Source organism: Seriola aureovittata, chromosome 3, assembly GCF_021018895.1.
Source record: "Seriola aureovittata isolate HTS-2021-v1 ecotype China chromosome 3, ASM2101889v1, whole genome shotgun sequence".
NCBI classification, from domain to species: Eukaryota; Metazoa; Chordata; class Actinopteri; order Carangiformes; family Carangidae; genus Seriola; species Seriola aureovittata.
In genome coordinates, this window is record NC_079366.1 from 7,858,314 (window position 1) to 7,875,705 (window position 17,392).

At 41.4% G+C, this 17,392-nt stretch overlaps 2 protein-coding genes across 2 annotated transcripts in view; one reads left to right on the forward strand and one right to left on the reverse strand.

Moving 5' to 3' along the window:
- The window catches only part of cryba1l2 (crystallin, beta A1, like 2), a 31,790-nt gene that overhangs the window by 7,267 nt on the left and 7,131 nt on the right, over positions 1–17,392 (forward strand). The window lies entirely within an intron of this gene.
- On the reverse strand, positions 10,518–13,806 carry LOC130166075 (beta-crystallin B1-like). Its single transcript, XM_056371399.1, has 5 exons — positions 13,711–13,806; positions 13,414–13,532; positions 12,337–12,469; positions 12,086–12,228; positions 10,518–11,268 (listed from the first exon to the last, which is right to left on the reverse strand). Exons 1-5 carry the CDS (start codon positions 13,804–13,806, stop codon positions 11,097–11,099), a joined length of 663 nt encoding a protein of 220 aa, XP_056227374.1. The 3' UTR covers positions 10,518–11,096.

A 17,392-nucleotide genomic window follows, 5' to 3' on the forward strand; every position in this document is an offset into this window, starting at 1 on the left:
ATCTCCAGGGAGCTGATGGTCATTAAGTCTGTGTTTGATCAGGATGTTGCACAGAGGAATAGAAAAGTCAGCCGGGTCATATCTTCTGCTTGGAAAAAGATAGCAATTGTGTTTTTTTCTCCAATCTGTTGCCGTGTTTGATCGGCTCCGGGTCCATTTGTGCATCTCAGCTCAGTTTGATCCAGTTCTCTGGAGCGTTTTTGGCATGATTACAGTCCTGTCAAAGCACACTGTTACGGTTAATGCTAGATTAACATAGGCATTCTCTTTCCCAACTTCTCTTCTCACACTTCTCACACCAACAGCCATCATGTCATCATTTCCTCCAAATATTACCACTGTGTGTTACACTTGCGTATGCGTATGTGTCTAGTCTGCGCATACATTTTCTTATTAACACTTCTCTCCAGGTGTTAAGGTCTTTTTTTTTCTGAAGATGTTCCCTCTCCTACTCCAGGAAGCTGTGAGTTTTTCACTGTCGAGTTTAATTATTGTAAAGCAGCCTTTTTAACAGCACTGCTCCTCACCGACGTTACCGACGTATGTGCCGACTGCTCATCAAGAACAAGAGCTCATGGTTAGGCAGTATCACAGCGCTGAGGCTAGTAAATGATCCTGGCTTAATAACAGCCGCTTAGAATGTGAAAGTGTGAGCGAGTTAATGGGGCCATGAGATTATTTGCACCGTGAAAATGCTTTTGTAACACACTTGAGAAACTTGAGGACTGTGATAGTTAGAAAACCTTGGTCGGGCAATTTCCAAGAAAAAACCTTCACCAGCACAAAAGGTGACTGAGTACTATACAATAAAATAAACATAAAAAATAAACAGAGGTGAGGAAGTGAGACGAAACACAAAGAAATAACAGGAAAGACCAACCAACATACACACACACACACACACACACACACACACACAGCCCATGTCGAGACACAGAGTAAGCGAGGAGCAGGTCCTGTGGACGGATGTCAGTGATATGACACACGGGGGGAAGAGACAAGGAGAATCCCATGACTCCCAACTGCCACTAAAGGGACGTCAAAATGAATAAATAATTAAATAATTGGACGACAGTGTTTACAGTGCTGGATACTGAAAAAATGAATCACTGTAGTGCTACTGTAATGCACTACTGCCCAGTACTGGTCCACACATGCACATTACTAAGCCTACATCTTTGGCTGGAATGGCCACGGTCCAGAAATACATCCACAACTGTTTGTGACGGAGTGAGTGATGAATTTAAACCACTGGTCGGCCGAGTGTTGGACTTTTCCCATTGGTCGTTGCTCTTTCTAAATGATTTTGCCGGAACAGGAGCATTTACAGTGGATCCACAACAGTCAAACTTCAACTGCTTCAACTCCTCAAATAGTGACCAGTGTCTTTATTTACTTCAAATGCAGAAGGTAACAGGAAGTGGGAGGAGGTAGGGCCTGTTATCACATTTCCACTTGCCTGCATTTCTGTTGTTTACATGCTATTCAGATCTGATAGTTTCTTTAGCTTAGCGGTCACCAATGGTTTCTCTCTCTCTCTCCCTCCCACTCTGCAGCTCTTGCTCAGTGTGGCTTATGTTTAGTAATTTCTCTGCCTGCTTTAGTGATAATGGTTCATGTAAAAAATCAAGTTTATTTTGGACGCAAGGTTCAGAAAATTGGAAACATGGCTCCGTGTCCAGCCATATACTAGTTTTATACCTTGTCTTGTTATTTTTGTCATGTTGAAGCTGTTGTCATGTTCCACCACTACACCTACAGTATGGCTGCACGTAGCGCTTCCTCCTGCAAATGTGGCAACTGCCACAGACTGTAGAGACACAGCTGCAACTTCCAAGTACTTTAGCTTTGACAGGTCTGTCGTCTGAAAACTCAACTACAACCTTGTACATTACCCTGGCTGCCAAAATATAAACACACGCATTCACATCTCAGCTGTCAGAGAGCATTAGCTCTGGTGTTTGTGCCCATAGTGGAGAAACCAGATTTGTACAGCTCCAAACCCTGAAAGCAAGTTTGAAACAAAGCTTTTGTATGCAAGGCTGGATTATCAGAGGGGTGAAGTGGGCACCTGCCTCATGGTGTCAATTGGTTTGTGTGGATTTAATTGAAATGTTGGGAATGTGCACCTCTAAAGCTCAAATTATCCACATGATTAAGGGTGTTAAAGAAAGAAGAAAGGCCCTGGCCCTTTCAAAACCATCATTACTTCAGATTTGTGCTTATATGTTGTATATTCCTAATTTAATTTGTTGTTTAATGAAAGACACACAACAAATCTTGGGGCCAGCAAATATTCCAGGGTCAGAAGCAGGACGTCATAGAGACTGGTGAGACATGGCAGTTGTTCAAATTGGGATAACAGCAGACACACAGACACAGTTTCTTGGAAGGTGTTCATGGTGTAACACTTAGTTATACACACGAAAAGTAACAGAAATAGATGTATGAAGAATTAAAAAGAGGTCTTGAGGAGGCTCCTGTGTAACTTTTCTCAAAACTTTCCAAAGCTCGTTTTCAGTTTTGGAGATTCTTCATCATCATTTGGCCGTACTAAAGATAGAAATATGTGTTAGCAGATAAACAGGCTTTTCCAGGATACACACCTCACTTTCTGTTTGTCTGGTTATTGTGAATTTTGGCCATTATCTCCCATCACTCTGGATTCAGAGACTTTCATTAGGATCTGTGTCCATCGCTGACACAGCCAGACAGAAAGCATTCAGTTCCTGTGACACCCCAGTGGCACCGCATTCACAGGTAATGGACTGGAGAATAAATAAATACATGAACAAACAGCTATTAATGGATGGATTTATTACTTTTCTCCTGCAGGCTGCTGCCTCTAAGACCACTCCTCCCCCTCTCTCCTTCCTCTATCCTCCACAACTTCACCACTAGTCATGAGTCCCCCTCTCCTTTCTCCCTGCATCCGTCTGTTCCACTTTCATCTATTATTTTTAACCCTCAGACATGCCTCATGCATGACGCAGATGGACGCGTAATACGGACACAGTAAACCAAAGAGGGAAGAGGCCTGTGCTGCAGAGAGAGAGAGAGAGAGAGAGAGAGAGAGAGAGAGACTGATGTGAGAGAGGGAAACAGGCAGACACGGGGGTCTTGTTAGGGAGACAAGGAGGGAGAGAGGCTGAGATAAAGGCCGGGGGCGAGGGAGGCGAGAGAGAAATATTTTCATCATTCGTTTCACACGTAACCAGGAGCATAACAGGTAGCCTTCACCAAAAAAAATGTCACCTGTCACACAACATGTAAACACCTGCTTGCAACATTTTTCGTCCCCAGCTGTGGAGTAAACTGTCACAAATAACAAAAGAAAAAAAAAACATAATCAGTATTGTACTATTCCCACTTCTTCCCTCTCCCTCTCTTCCCCATCTATCTTCCTGAAAGCTCCACACACCCACTCGTTTGTCTGAGCAGAAAGAAGAGGAGTTACATATCAATCTTACATCACTCAACAGTCAGTCTGAGACTTTTCGTAGAGGCACTGAATGAGCATCAACACTCCGTGACGCACACCAACTGTCAGGTTGAAGTATTTGTGTGCTTGTGTGTGTTCGCACATGTGTGTATGCGTGAGCGCAAATATAGTGCAAATTTATTTGTGCATGGTTAATTTGTGTGGCTGCATATCAGAAACTAGACAGAAATCATCATCAGAATCACACTGTGATCGTCCAGGAACGAGAAGGTTTTCCTCCATATGGTCCAACACGTTCCCCTTTTCCCTCCGACTTACAAATAGTGAGTTAGCATTACTCATAATTGGACAATGAGAATAAAATTGTCAGTCCACTCCTACTCAACATACGTGTGCAGGCCGTTTCCAAACTTATACATCATAATCCCTGCATATAACAATGGCAGCATCCAAATTACTGCCAATTGTAATGATTAATGAGGCTGCACGTAGGTTTATTATTCAAATATCACAGTAAAATTAGTACAGATGACACATTCAGTTTCTGGAGAAACTCTTTGACTTACCACATGCAATAAAACAATACAGAGAATCATCTGCTTTGTGGTTTCCTGCCTGTAACTCTGACTAAACTCATTAGGCTTGCTGAGAAACAGTTACAGTGCACTTTGTGGGAAGCAAGATAATGACTGCAGCCTAATGTATGGAGGACCAAACCAAAAAAACATTAATGGGTAAATACAACAAATTAAAAAAATATATTTTAATATTTTTAAATAAAATGGCAAACGATAATAAATAAAACGTAGTAATGAATGTTAAACCGACAAATAAAGAAAGAAAAAATATATTAGAATAACTACATTTCAGAATAAACTCACGAAAGAAAAAAAACTATTCAATAAAAAGGAACAGTAAATTAATGGATAAATAAATCCACACAATGTTCATATAAATATCCAAATACATTTATACATGTGTATTTTTTTCATTCCATTGTTTTTTATCATTATTCTCACCTTTGATCTTAATTTTCCCTCGTCCAATTTGCCTAGATTTTCCTAGTTTATCTTATAATGAGTCATATCTGGTCTTCCATAAAGCAGCTTTAAAGATACTGTGACTGTAGTTCTGATGATTTTATTAAACTTGACAAATCCATAGATTGAAGAAATCCTCTTCACGTTATTACCAATTAAATTACAGTCCCTACAGGCTTCCATTGAGCATGATTTGTTGTACATCCTCTTGAAAATCACACTGTTGTTGTTATGGAAAACTTCTATAACCCCTGGGGTCTGTACCTGAGTGACTTCACCCGGGTGGGAGAAGAAATGCGACGGGGAACATAAGTTGACAAAGACGTGCATGCAAGCACACAGCATCTAATAAATGTGATACGTTTCTGTTGCCTGCAGTGAATGACCACCCATCTGAGCAGCCAATCAGACGGCAGACCTAATAAATCACCAGATGGAGTGAGGAGTGTAGCAATGGAATTGGAGTGAAAAGGTGGCGAAGACTGAGTGGATATATAGCTGTGTGAAGACTGTGTGCATTCTTCCTTTCTATCTCGCTGTCTCTCTCTTCCTCTCTACCCATTATTCAGCAGTGTGGTACCTCAAGGAGTCATTAAGCTCTTATAAGCTATCCCATAATGTCCTGCTGCTGATACAGTCCCAATCCACAGAGTGACATCAGAAGCAGGGCTGGAAATAAGAGTAGCCGCATGTGTGCCTGTGTGTGTGTGAGTGAGTGCACCGGCTTGTGCTCGGGTCTACTCACGCATGAACGTCCATATGTGTGTGTGTTAACTTGTGCGTATTTGCATGTGTGTGCGTGCGTGTCAGTCTGACGTCAATACTCCTCCAATCCACATTTAACTGCATAGTGAGGAAGGCTCATAGCACCTTGTAGGTGTCTTATCTCAATGTATTTATAGGCTGAACTAAACTGGGTGCCAGTGTGACAGGTGAAGTGTGTTTGAGGGGAGAAAAAAGGGGTTGAACTTGGAAAGCTTATTTCTGGAGGGAGGCTGCATGGGAATTTGTTTTGGTAAAAATTGGTTTTACTGATTTTTTCAAAAGCAGATACTGAGGTGTTTCAGAGCGGAGGGATGAAAGAATAATGAGGAAAATGGTACACCATCACACATTAAAGTAAACTTACAGGACCATTGCTAAAGCGGCTTGAATTTGGGTTTTTCTTATTCCTGTCACATGATGTCATGAAGAGGTTTTTCCTGTGCAGCTATCATTGAAATGACTACACAAAAAGTCAATATAAGGTGAATGGAACAAGGCCATAAGAACAATATTTCTTTTAAGTGGCAAAAGGTTGACTTCTTCTCAGCTGGAAGACCTCTTCCTGTTTTTCTATTTCTGTTTCTCTCCTCCACCTACATGTTTGTGTGGTGACGACTGCATGCTACAGCTGTATCCACTGTGGCTGGGAGGTCTCCTATTCATCGCACAGTGTTCATTCATGTAATAACTGAGCATCTCAATTTGTTCTCATAATTGAACAAACCAAGACCTGCCAATCAATTAGCTGTCACAGGGGAGCAGCAAAGTGGGTGGAGTCACATTTGAAACCTCATGTCCCTCATCATGGCAGCATTGGTTAATTTAATGACACTAAAGAGCCACGTTATGATAACTAGTTCCGAAAATTGCTGTTTTGTTTCTAAGAAATCTTTTTATATCTTTCGGTGGCTTTAAAGACTACAATACCCATAAGTCCCATCATGTCTTTGCTATGGAGAAGGAGCCAGCAATGAATCACGGCTGTATCAGATTCAGAAGGCTTTGTTGTTGCCTCTAGGACCAAACACTGCACTGCTGGCAAAGTCTTCTAACACTGACCCAGGATCTGAGGATGAATTGATTCATAACGCAAAATCTTTTAATTATTAACAGGAGTCTTCAAAATGTAAACTCAAGCTTCAGCTGCCATTAGAGGTGTAGCCAGCAGAATTTTAAGCTCAGTTATCGACCGTCTCTTACTTCGGTACAGGAGTCAGGGTGATCTCTGCTCCTTGTGTCTTATATATTTTATATTTTTTTTTAACACAGTTGCTTTTCATACTGATGATTCGGCCAGGAAAGCTTCATGTTCATCCAAGCGGCTGCTGCTCCAACACTGTCTGGGATGAAAGTCATCAGGGGTTTTGCATCCAGAGCCATGGAAATATCCTGAAATACGTCTCCACTTTGATTCTCTGCATGACTAACAAACAGTTGGCTGTATCATCTAGTTAGTATTCAAAATGTCACGTAGTTCCCTGGAAGAACAAATGGTGTTCTTAGTAATTACCCTTATGTCATCAGGAGTTTAGTAAGATAGGTAAGAGTACGGTCCAGACCTGCTCTATTTGAAAAGCCTTGCAATAACTTCTGTTGTGATTTGGCGCTATGTAAATAAAAATTGGACTTGAATGACTTAAGTAATACAGAGTAGTTATCCAAAGATATAGATTTGGTCAACAGTTCTAGCTACACGATTGAAGAGGACTTACAGGAGTTGCAGTCCAAACATGCAAGAGTTAGTGATTTTCGCAAGGTGGAGCACAAAATCCTACAAAGTAGTGTCGGATGCTATGATCTACAACAGAAAGTCAACATTCGCAATATGAATTTTCTAAGTTGGTACTTTTTCTGCAGTGTTTTACACAACTCCCAGTAGGATCAGGGAGCTGCGTTACATAAGTGCGAGGATTCAGAGATGCAAAAAAAAATGAACCTTTTCACCTTTAATTTCTGCCTCCCATCATAGTCAGCGTGCCACTGGAGGGACGGTATTGACGTCAAAAGTATCTGGGGTCAAACTTAAAACCAAAGTTCAAAATCCTTGTCAGCGTAGTGCACAGACCCAGAGCTCATCAATGTCGAACCTGCACTCGTTTGAGATTTGCGCACAGAACATCATTATGAGTAACCCAGGCAACATCCACAGCTCCCAAATCTCAGCCCTGTAAGAATCAATCAGACTGATTGATCCACCTCCCTGTTAGAAGGAGGCTGGAAAACATAAGACTGGAACTGACTTGGACACAATACAATTACAAGTATAAAGGAAAACAGCAACATTAACGTCTCTGAACAGCACCTGTGCACGTTAACCGACATGCAGGTTTGAGTAGTAGCCAGACCTATTGCTCAATAAGTGCAAGATGTTCGTGTTCAGATCCCCCGCCCCATCCGTCAACATCTGTCTGACACAGACAACTGTGACTGAACACTGGAGGCTTCAAAATTCAAGATTTTCTATATGTTCTGTCAGTCTGTTGTTGCACTGTCCTCTGTGCTGTGCTGTGCTGTGCTGTGCTGTGCTGTGCCGTGCCGTGCCGTGCCGTGCCGTGCCGTGCCGTGCCGTGCCGTGCTGTGCAGACTGAATAAACTCACTGAGAAGGCCGAGTCTGTTGATGGTCTGAGGCTGGTCACACCGGAGGAGGTGGCTGAGGACTGAATTCTGGCAAATCATGGAAAATGTCACCCATCACCCCCATGAAACTTTAGACAAACTTAAGAGCACATTCAGCAACAGACACGTACAACCCTGCTGCGTCAGGGAACATTACAGGAAGTCATCCCTGCCTAGTGCAGTAAGACTCTATAATGCATCTCTATAATTCATCTAAACTCAGCTGGATTCAGCTGCTATCACATTTTAATTTCTATCTATCTATCTATCTATCTATCTATCTATCTATCTATCTATCTATTTTGCTTGGGCTTTGGTTGTGTTATTGCATCAGATTGTTCAGGTCTTTGTGTTGGAAGAATTCTGTGTATTTTTCATCATCACTGGACTATACACAGTATTTTTCCACACTGCCAAACTTGTTAAATTTCTCTGCAGGAACTTTGATGAGACGTTGTTTCTTTTTTGGTATCTTTTCAACAAGATATTGTGCTGCAAAGAACAAACTTTAAAACTTGTGGTCATTATAAAACCACTGTTATATTCACATTACATCAAACTACTTCCTAGATATTAGGATACTGTGTACTGAAAAATCACCCTGTATGAACTTTAACAACCTTTTGCATACAGGTTTGAAATAGTGGGAATAAACATGTTATTGTGTTAGATCAGACATTTTCTTACTGGAGTGTGACTCTATTGTTGTCATGACAATATTAATCTTTTGTTGTAGTTAAATAGAAAGTTTGTATTAGTCAGGAGGTTTGGAGAGAAGAGTGAAGTGTCATATTTATGTACTGTATCCACTATTTCTGGGCTAACAATGACAGAATGATACTCTAATGCGGTCTACTGAAAATTGCCTCATTAAGCAAGTTTGATTTGAAGCACTCTCAGCAATCTATATAAAGTCTAATCATCACTGACATAACATTGTGGATAACCTGCATGGCACAGAGAGAATATGCAGATTATATTATGTAGGATGTAGTTTGCTATTTTTCAATATTTCATTATCCTTAGGGGGAATTAAGCATTGGATAAATCATATTTTATAAATAGAAAGTGTGAATGCTCAAATGCAGTCCAATCCATTTTGTTGACAGACCACACCAGGCATCAATATTCTCTTTGGTGGGGAAGATAAATAATGAATCATTCATTTCAAAAAGCTTGAAAACATAATGTTCTGTTTCATACAGAGTTCTATGGTAGAGGAGGTAGAGTGCTTTCTTCTTTCACAGATCAACAATATCAGTCCAAACTTGTTTTCCATCAGTACAAATCAAATCTGTGTCTCTGCACGCATTATATTGAGCGGTTACACTGCATGTGGACTGGGGAAAAGAAATCGCTAATTACCTCAAGATGTGCTCTGACAATAACAAATCCAGTGGGACGGCTGATTCTTCAAGTTATTTGAAGTGTGTGAAGTAACACCGTTTTTTGAGACATATTGTTTGTTTTGTAGTATTTGCTCGGGCAGGAAGTCTCAGTCCGACTCTTTCCAGAAAGACGCATCATAAATCTTCTAATGTGCAGTTCCAGTTACAATGTATAAGACAGTGAGCCCCAAACTTATCAAACCCAAGACACAGGAGACCCTAAACTGAGGAACTGTGTTTGTAGTGATATTTTTTTGTTGTAAAGTCCAAAGCATAGGCTGTATATTAAGATGGATGTAGCCTCCGTGACATCGGCCACAGGTTTCTGAAGAGCGGTTTTGAGGATAAGAGTGGGCTGGTCCACCATCGCCATCTTGGCAGTGCTTGACTTTGCTGAACCCCCGGCTAATCGAGAAAAGGGCAGAGAGGTGGAGCGTGTCAACCACATGTCATGCAAAGCGACCACGCCCTCAATTATGCAGAACTTTAAGCCTTGATAAAAATTGAGTGAGTTATATAAACAGTTGTCACGAAGGGGGAAATTATCTACAGAGACCAAAACCGTTTTTTGTACCAGGCTGTAAACCTTTTTTTATTTCTGCTGTGAAGTTGCGCATTTTAACATGGGAGTCAAGGAGGATTGACTCACTTTTGAGGAATTGCAGTTTTTGGCACTTGGCTTCATCTTTAGCCCCAGAGGTTGCTGCTTTTTCCAAAGGCAGAGTCAAAAGTGTGGATGTGTTGATATATTTTTGTTTTTTTTCTACTGAAGTCTCCATCCACTCAAAAATGTGTTTTACTCATTGTTACTTGGATGTTTGAGCTTCACTTTGCAGCATTTGTGGTTTTGGTTAAATATAAATAAACACTTTGTATCTGAAAATGACCGTGATTGTTCTATATTCTATCCATGACCATTACGGTTCTCTAACCTGAGCAAAGTACTTATCATAACCCAAACCATGATCTTTCCCTAAACCTAACTACGTTGTTTTGGTGCCTAACCCTAAGCAAACCTCTATCACAGGTTTTTTTCAACTGATTTTTAACAGTTTATGTTTGGCATGTGTCCTGCCGCTCTGGAAACGCTCCTCTGGGTCATATGAGAGGGTAGAGACAATCGACCTAGGGTGTGAAATGACCTGTGACTTGTGATCCAGGGTCCATCCAGGCATTTAACATATATATCAAAACTGTATCTGTTAAAGAAGACTTCATTTCAAGTGGAGCAGGATGTGAGATGCTTTATTGGGGTGTAGGGTTGATGCAGTTCTCTGAGCACAGAGAATTTGCCTCCTCTCTCTTAATGTGGCTTCCTTCTGTTTCACATCCCCCACACAAACACACAGAAATCCACACTGGTACGCCCCCTCCCCTCCTCAGATGGGCTCCAACGGGCTGAATGAGGGCTGACGTTGATGGGATGTGGAAGCAAAGTGTGTGAGGGGGAGAGAGGGAGGGAGGGGAGGAGAGAGGGGGAAAGTGTGGAGCAGGGAGCTGACAAACAGAGTCGGTGAGAGAGGGAGAACAAAAATGGAGAGAGCATTTATTATCAGATACGGTCTCTGTGGTCCATATAATTATCTCCTCTTCCTCTACTTCATCTTGAATAACTTTTCATTGGTCACTAGATTACAATGTTCCCACAGCTAAAAATAACAACCAACTGCTTTCCGTCCAATCCTGCCCTCAAACCACCAAGAGTTTTAGGAGCAGAGGAGTAAATATTACACCCTCTCCCTCCTCTCCTTCTTGGCCTTCCCTCCTCTTTCCCCTCCATCTCTTCGCCCACCCTCAGCTTCCATCTCTCCTCCGATCCCTCTCTTCCTCGCCCTCGCTGGGTTTCACTTGGAGGATGTGGTGTAGCAGCCGTGTGGGTGCCACTGCATGTCACGGATGCGCCTGATGGACTGCATCTGGGGGCTGCGGGCACCAAACTCGTTGAAATGCCTGAATTCACCCTTCTCCAGCAGGTACTGGCTGCCACGGTAGCCGGGGAACTGGTAACCCACCCAGCTGGGGAGAGACACAGGAAGAGGAGAGAGGAAGGAAAGGGAATTTACATTTTCAAATTAGGGGTGGATTGCAAGGTTGCAGAGGAAATTATAATAGATGAAGGGGCGAGGGAAAAGATGTCCGATAGAACAGGGAAAATTGATTCCTGGCAGTAAAACACCAGGTTGAAAGATGAGAAACAAACAAATAAAATGTGAGAGAAAGATGCTAGAAAGACAAATTAGGAAGGACAAATATCTAACAAATAAACATCGATCTGTTTGTCATGCTGTCAGCATGAAATCACAGGTGAGTCCCCCTCCCTGCTGCTTGTTTCAGGAAAGGTGGGGTGCTACAAATGAAGTAATCACAGCATTTAAGAGACTGTGTCTGCTGCCTGCCACACCTCTGAGAGACACTCAGCTGCTGACGCCGATGACACCTTTGTCTAGCTGCTGATGAAAAAGCCGCTATTCCTGAACTCGCTCTCCCAGGCACTGAGGGTACTCAGATAGTTGGTGATTATGCTGCTGTTTCTGCAGTTCGAGAATGACGTCCCGGATGTGGAAGCTGTCTGACACATGCAGGAAGACTTTTTTTTGACGCAGCTCTTGCAAGAGCAGGGTGTAATATTTTTTTGTTGGCACTGTTGAAAAATTAATGAGAGCTGCAAATAGAGGAAGGATTTAAGACCGCTGAGTTACTGCTCTGTAGACAGGCTTGATGTTTAAAGGAATAGTTGTTGGGAAAACATATAAGTGCATTTCCCAAAATAATGAACCCTCTTTTTTCTGGAAAAGCAAGAAAATGCTCGTAGCATGTTTCCCACAGTACTCACGTTCCACAGCTGACCATGATGCTGCCCACTCTGTCGGTGAAACCGTAGGAAAACAGGCTGGGGACATCATCGTCCATGATCTCCATCTTACGACCCTTGAACTCTCCGACCTCGTACAGGCAGATCTTGTGCTTCTCAGGATCCTGCAAGGTGGTGAAAAGAGATAAAGGAGGGGTGAGCGATTGAAACACGAGCAAACTACCATCAGGAGTGTGGGAAACATAGATAAATCTTCAGCCGAGTGGGTTTACCATGCGGACGGGCCTGAAGGACAGCAGGTAGTCGTTCTTCTGGCAGTTGCTCCAGGAGTCCCAGCGGGGGTATTCGCCCTTCTCCAGGATGAACATCTCACCACAGAAGTTCATCTGCTCAAAGCCGACGAAGCTGAGGAGGGAAAGAACCAAAACAATGAGGCGAGAGGAGGAGGGCGATGAGATCCAGTGATCATTGTATTGCCTTTTAAAGAAGAAGTCCACCAATTTTCCATAGAAACATCTGTTTACTCATAACAAGAAGCACTACTCATCCCGTGAGAACAGTTGTATATTGCATGTTCAGTAGCTCTGAGGGGAGATTTGAAATGTTCGAAAAAATAACCCTTGAGATGTCATCAAATGTAGGATCCAGTGTTTTTGGAGTGAGTGACTGACTGCGTGATCATAATTCCACCATTGGTCAGCCGAATGCCACATGACTGAGTTGGAGTTTAAAAAAATAAAGTAATAAAAATAGCTATCTATCATCAATCGGGGGGCGTTTGTAGGTCGCAGTATTGCCAACTTAGCTCATTTGTCACTGGATTTGGAGACTTGTTTTCAAACAAGACTGGACATAAACCTGCTATGTGGCAGGACTGTGCATGGGTGCCAACAGGGGCTTAGGGCTACATCTCTTGTTTTAATGTGTCTCTTCTTGTGGCCCAATTTTGTGGAAGTGCAATACAAAACAGAATAAATCTATGGATGTGACCTTTAATTCACTTTAAGCACAGTATAATAGAGACTTTGTCACTGTTCTCGTGAAACCTTGAACATTGCTTCAACTCTTAACTTGCTGTGTATCTTTGATTTCTCTTCACAGTCACTGCTGTTTGCTGCTTTGTTATGTCAGTAATTTAGGTTTGAAGTTCATTCTACTGCTGCACTCTCTGCAAATCACTCGGGATAAAAGCATGAGATAAATGCCTAAAATGCAGAGTGTGAAATGTCAGATAATGGTGAGGTACAAAATTACTGCTCTTTGCTCAGACAAGTGTGGGTGCTGGGTACATTTTACTTGCATGTGTGGGTGGGTGTGTATATGCGGTTGTATGTGCACAGGCCACTTACGGTCCGCACTCGACACGCAGGGAGCGCACCCTATCCATTCCCATGTCGACCACATTCATGCACTCGCCGGTGATCTCGATACAGCGTCCCTGGAAGTTCTCCTGGTCGTACACGCACATCTGTTGGGGCAAAGAGAATAAGAATGGGAGTGAGAAAGGAGGTCACCGATGTGGTTTCAAAGTCAAGAGCTACACTTGAGAAGAGAAAAAATGAGATGGAAAGACTGTGGCAGAGGAGAAAGTGTCCAAACAAGAACAAGGGAGTGTAAACTTGAGTGTTTTGGGTGATGTACTGTACCTTGTAGGACATCATGCCCATCTCAGACATCTTGTTCTGAGCGGCCTTCCCATCGGTCTGGGAAGCAGACTTGGATTTCTCTCCTCCAGCAGACATGATGACTGAAAAGAAGAGAAGATTTTCAGCTGTCTGTCACATTAAGGGACTGTTGCAAAAAATGGGGGGGGGCACTAATAACTTAATGTGCACACAAACAAAAAAAATTGCACCTTAATGTTAATGGAATAATGATTTACACATAGCAACCAAGTCAGACAAAAGACATGTTATTTTACATCACATGACGAATGAGATTTCTCATGTTTTATCAATTCAAATAAGCTTTTACTGGCACAGATGCCAAATCTAAATTGCATATTACTGAGTAATTACTATTTAAAATCACTTGTAATCAATTTGTAATTCACTGAAGAAACTCCCGCACAAACATTTTGATTACCCTCCCCTCAGCAAAAAAGAAAGAAAAAAAGATATAAACCTCAAACTGCTCTGATCCCCTCTCCCGGCTCTAATACGTTTCATCAACAAAGGTGAATTCAATTCAAACTGAACCAAACAAATTACCAATTTTGTCATTTGCTTTACACTCATATTCATTTTAAGAAAAAAACTTTTCCATCAAAAAAACATCAAGAATAAAATTAATTTCATTTTTTGCATCATATGTGAAACCAAACTTGATTTTTAAAGTTATATTTTAGATGTAAGAATTGGTTTTGGCATAATTTGCACTCAGAATAAAACTGTGTTCATTCTGAACAGGCCACACTGCATTTATTTATAACTAATGGATTTGCACTAAAGAAATTCACATTTTACCAGCACTGTTTGACTCCATAGCTTCAGCTTGAACTACAATTGACTTCCTTGGTTGTTATCATTATAAGGTATCACATCAGGTTACTCTTGCTCTCTGTCTACCTCCCCTTCTGTCTTTTCTGTATGATGTTTGTCCACTGTCTTACCTGTGGCAGTGTGTGCGTAAAGGAGTAGACTCGGGGCTGTGACTGTTGGTCTGTTTGAGTGTGCGCCAGGCCCCTCGCCACTTTTATATGCTGGCGCCCAGAGAGAGGGGATTATAGACACAGAAACAAACTCGCTGAGCTCACAGCCCCCACAGAATAGAAATACCCCCATCATCAAAGAGAGGGAGGGAGGCAGAGAGAGAGAGACAGTGGGGCAGAAAGACATGCCAGGATATATATGTTGAAAGAAGAGGAGAATATGAGGAAGAAAATGTGACAAAGTGGAAATCTGAATGTTACACCTTGCTGGACAAAAAAACATAATATGAATCCATTATCTAAAAGAGTGAAAAGATAGAACAGCTGGAATAAAGTGAAGTAAAAGTGAGACCGTTGCTGCACTGGGCTGCTACGTACAAAGTGTTTTCTAAGCCCATAATAATGATAGCCTGGCTGACCGGGTTCACATTTAACAGCCTGTCACAAAATTATTCACTCCTATTCCCCTCAGTGCTGTAATCAAGAAGAACTGGGACAAACAATAACAGGAAAAGCAATAAGCTGCGAGAAGCAATAACCTTGCTCTTCCACCTCTGGGTGAGCACAGAGGTTCAGAGTGTGCATGGACAAATGATCTGAATCTCCCTCTTCATCACAGTGGGGGACAGCTATTAAATTAAAGCCCTCTGCCTTTTTTCTTGAGTGGGTGGGTAAAATATTGTGGTGGGTGTAAGCTGCCATAGGAAAGTCCATGAGCTACTTAGTCCAAAGTGCACACAAGGGAGCAAGCGAACCAGTCAGCTGTAGTTCTGAACATGGCCACACAGGTGAGGTCAGATGTCGTCCGACATCAAGGCTCCACATGTGCTGGTGAGGAGAGGAAGGAAATCAGGGGAGCAGCTGTGTACCACAGGAGGCCCTGAGGTAAAAAATTGAATCTCTTGGATTTCGTCCCTGAGCTTATTAATCCTGCGGTTAGAATTTCAAATCACCACTCAGGTGAGCACCAGTGAAGGAGTGAAAGAGTGAAGGGGTGAATCACACACTTCCATCTCAGTGAGAGTGAATGCACAAAAGGAGATGGACGACAGAGGAAATTAACCGAGTACCCTGGGGCACAGCTCAAGATCCTCCAATCACAGCTGGATTCAGTTACTGCACACAGTCAAGGCCCAGCATCCAGAAAGACATTCAAGTTGGCAAATCACTTCTCAGAGGAGACAAAAGACAAGGAGTGAGGATACAATGGTGTGGCCTCCAATGTGGAAAATCTTTATTAGGGTTAGGGTTAGACACTGAAGTTATTAGATTTCACATGGTAAGCAGCAGGTCACTAGTACTATACCTTTTTTGTTCATTTGTTTCTGAAATCCCATCACAGGTAATAGAAATTACAAGGTATTTGCAAGGAAAGTGTAAAAAATATAAATTACCTGAAAAGACAATTATTTTAATGGAATTTATTGTATTTATTGTATTGTATGGTTTTATTTAACTTCTTTCTAACCAGAGAGCCTCTTTTTCAAGATAAACTTTTAAATTAGCATAAAATAGTTCACATAAAGTAATTCACATATAGCACAATAAGACAGGACCCGAACGACATGAAACAAACTATATTCTTGCCAATTTGAAACAATACACCTTATATACACTTTTAGCGACTTTCCAAACATTTCCAGGCTTTTCTGTAAACTCAATGTGTTAGAGTTATTCCTAGTTATAAATTTACATTGATATGATACTTACATATGGTGCATATAGTTATAAGTTATAAACCAGGAACTCTGCCTTTTATTTTGTACATAAATATACCTGGAACACACACAGAAAAAATATCAGGAACACAACTTATAATGTGGTCCTTCTGTGATCTGGTGATCAGTGGTTTTAGTATGAGCTGCAAAATCCATCGGCCCTTTATATAAAATCTGATCAATCAGTCTAATCTGATAGAAAATAATGATGTAAAGCCAGCAGAAGTCAATGATGTTTTCCACATGCTATAATAAAACATGTTCTTTAAAAAGCTCTGTGAAATTCATGTGGCAGATGAACAATGGTTTGATTGATCTTTCATCTCACAACTGAGAATAAATAAAACAGTTTATTATAAATAAGATATCTTATTGTTCCTGTGTGGATATTTTCATATTGTTATCATATATATATCATATTCAGGCCTATATGAGGCATATATGATCTCTTTTGTTTACGTCTGTAATTTTCAGTTGGAGAAATTAATAGAGCGTAGAAATACCAGACAGTCATCAATACAATAGGACACCACACTATCTGAGCAGAAACAAGTTTAAAGGGTAAAACAACAAACAAAGTTGAAAGTGACTCAAGTCAATTAAAGGTGGCACTGACACTGACTGAAAAAAACATGATCCCTCCCTTACATCATTACGTGGATGGACCGTCCACACCAACTATTCACATGACTAAAAATCCATCCAAAGTTTTAAGAGGAGCTTCCCAAGAGTCACCAAGCAGATAATGATGATGATATGAATGATAATGATGCCCTTTCTGTGATGTATATCCCTGTGAGCATTGTTGTGTAAAAGTCATTCCTCTACCGGAGTGGTTGCTATGTTCTTCGTTATAGTGCTTAATCAAGTCATATATATAGCTGAGAATCACAAATCACATATTTTCCTCAAAGGGCTTCACAATCTTCACAGCATTCAACGCCTGTCCTCTGTGTTTAG

What these genes read in the sequence shown, in the direction of transcription:
- LOC130166075 (XM_056371399.1), bottom strand. Translation starts at nt 13,806, where the DNA reads ATGTCTGCTGGAGGAGAGAAATCCAAGTCTGCTTCCCAGACCGATGGG. An exon ending in TGGGCATGATGTCCTACAAG is followed by an intron (nt 13,533 to 13,710) that starts GTACAGTACATC and finishes TTGCCCCAACAG; the next exon opens with ATGTGCGTGTACGACCAGGA. An exon ending in CCTTCAGGCCCGTCCGCATG is followed by an intron (nt 12,229 to 12,336) that starts GTAAACCCACTC and finishes ACCACCTTGCAG; the next exon opens with GATCCTGAGAAGCACAAGAT.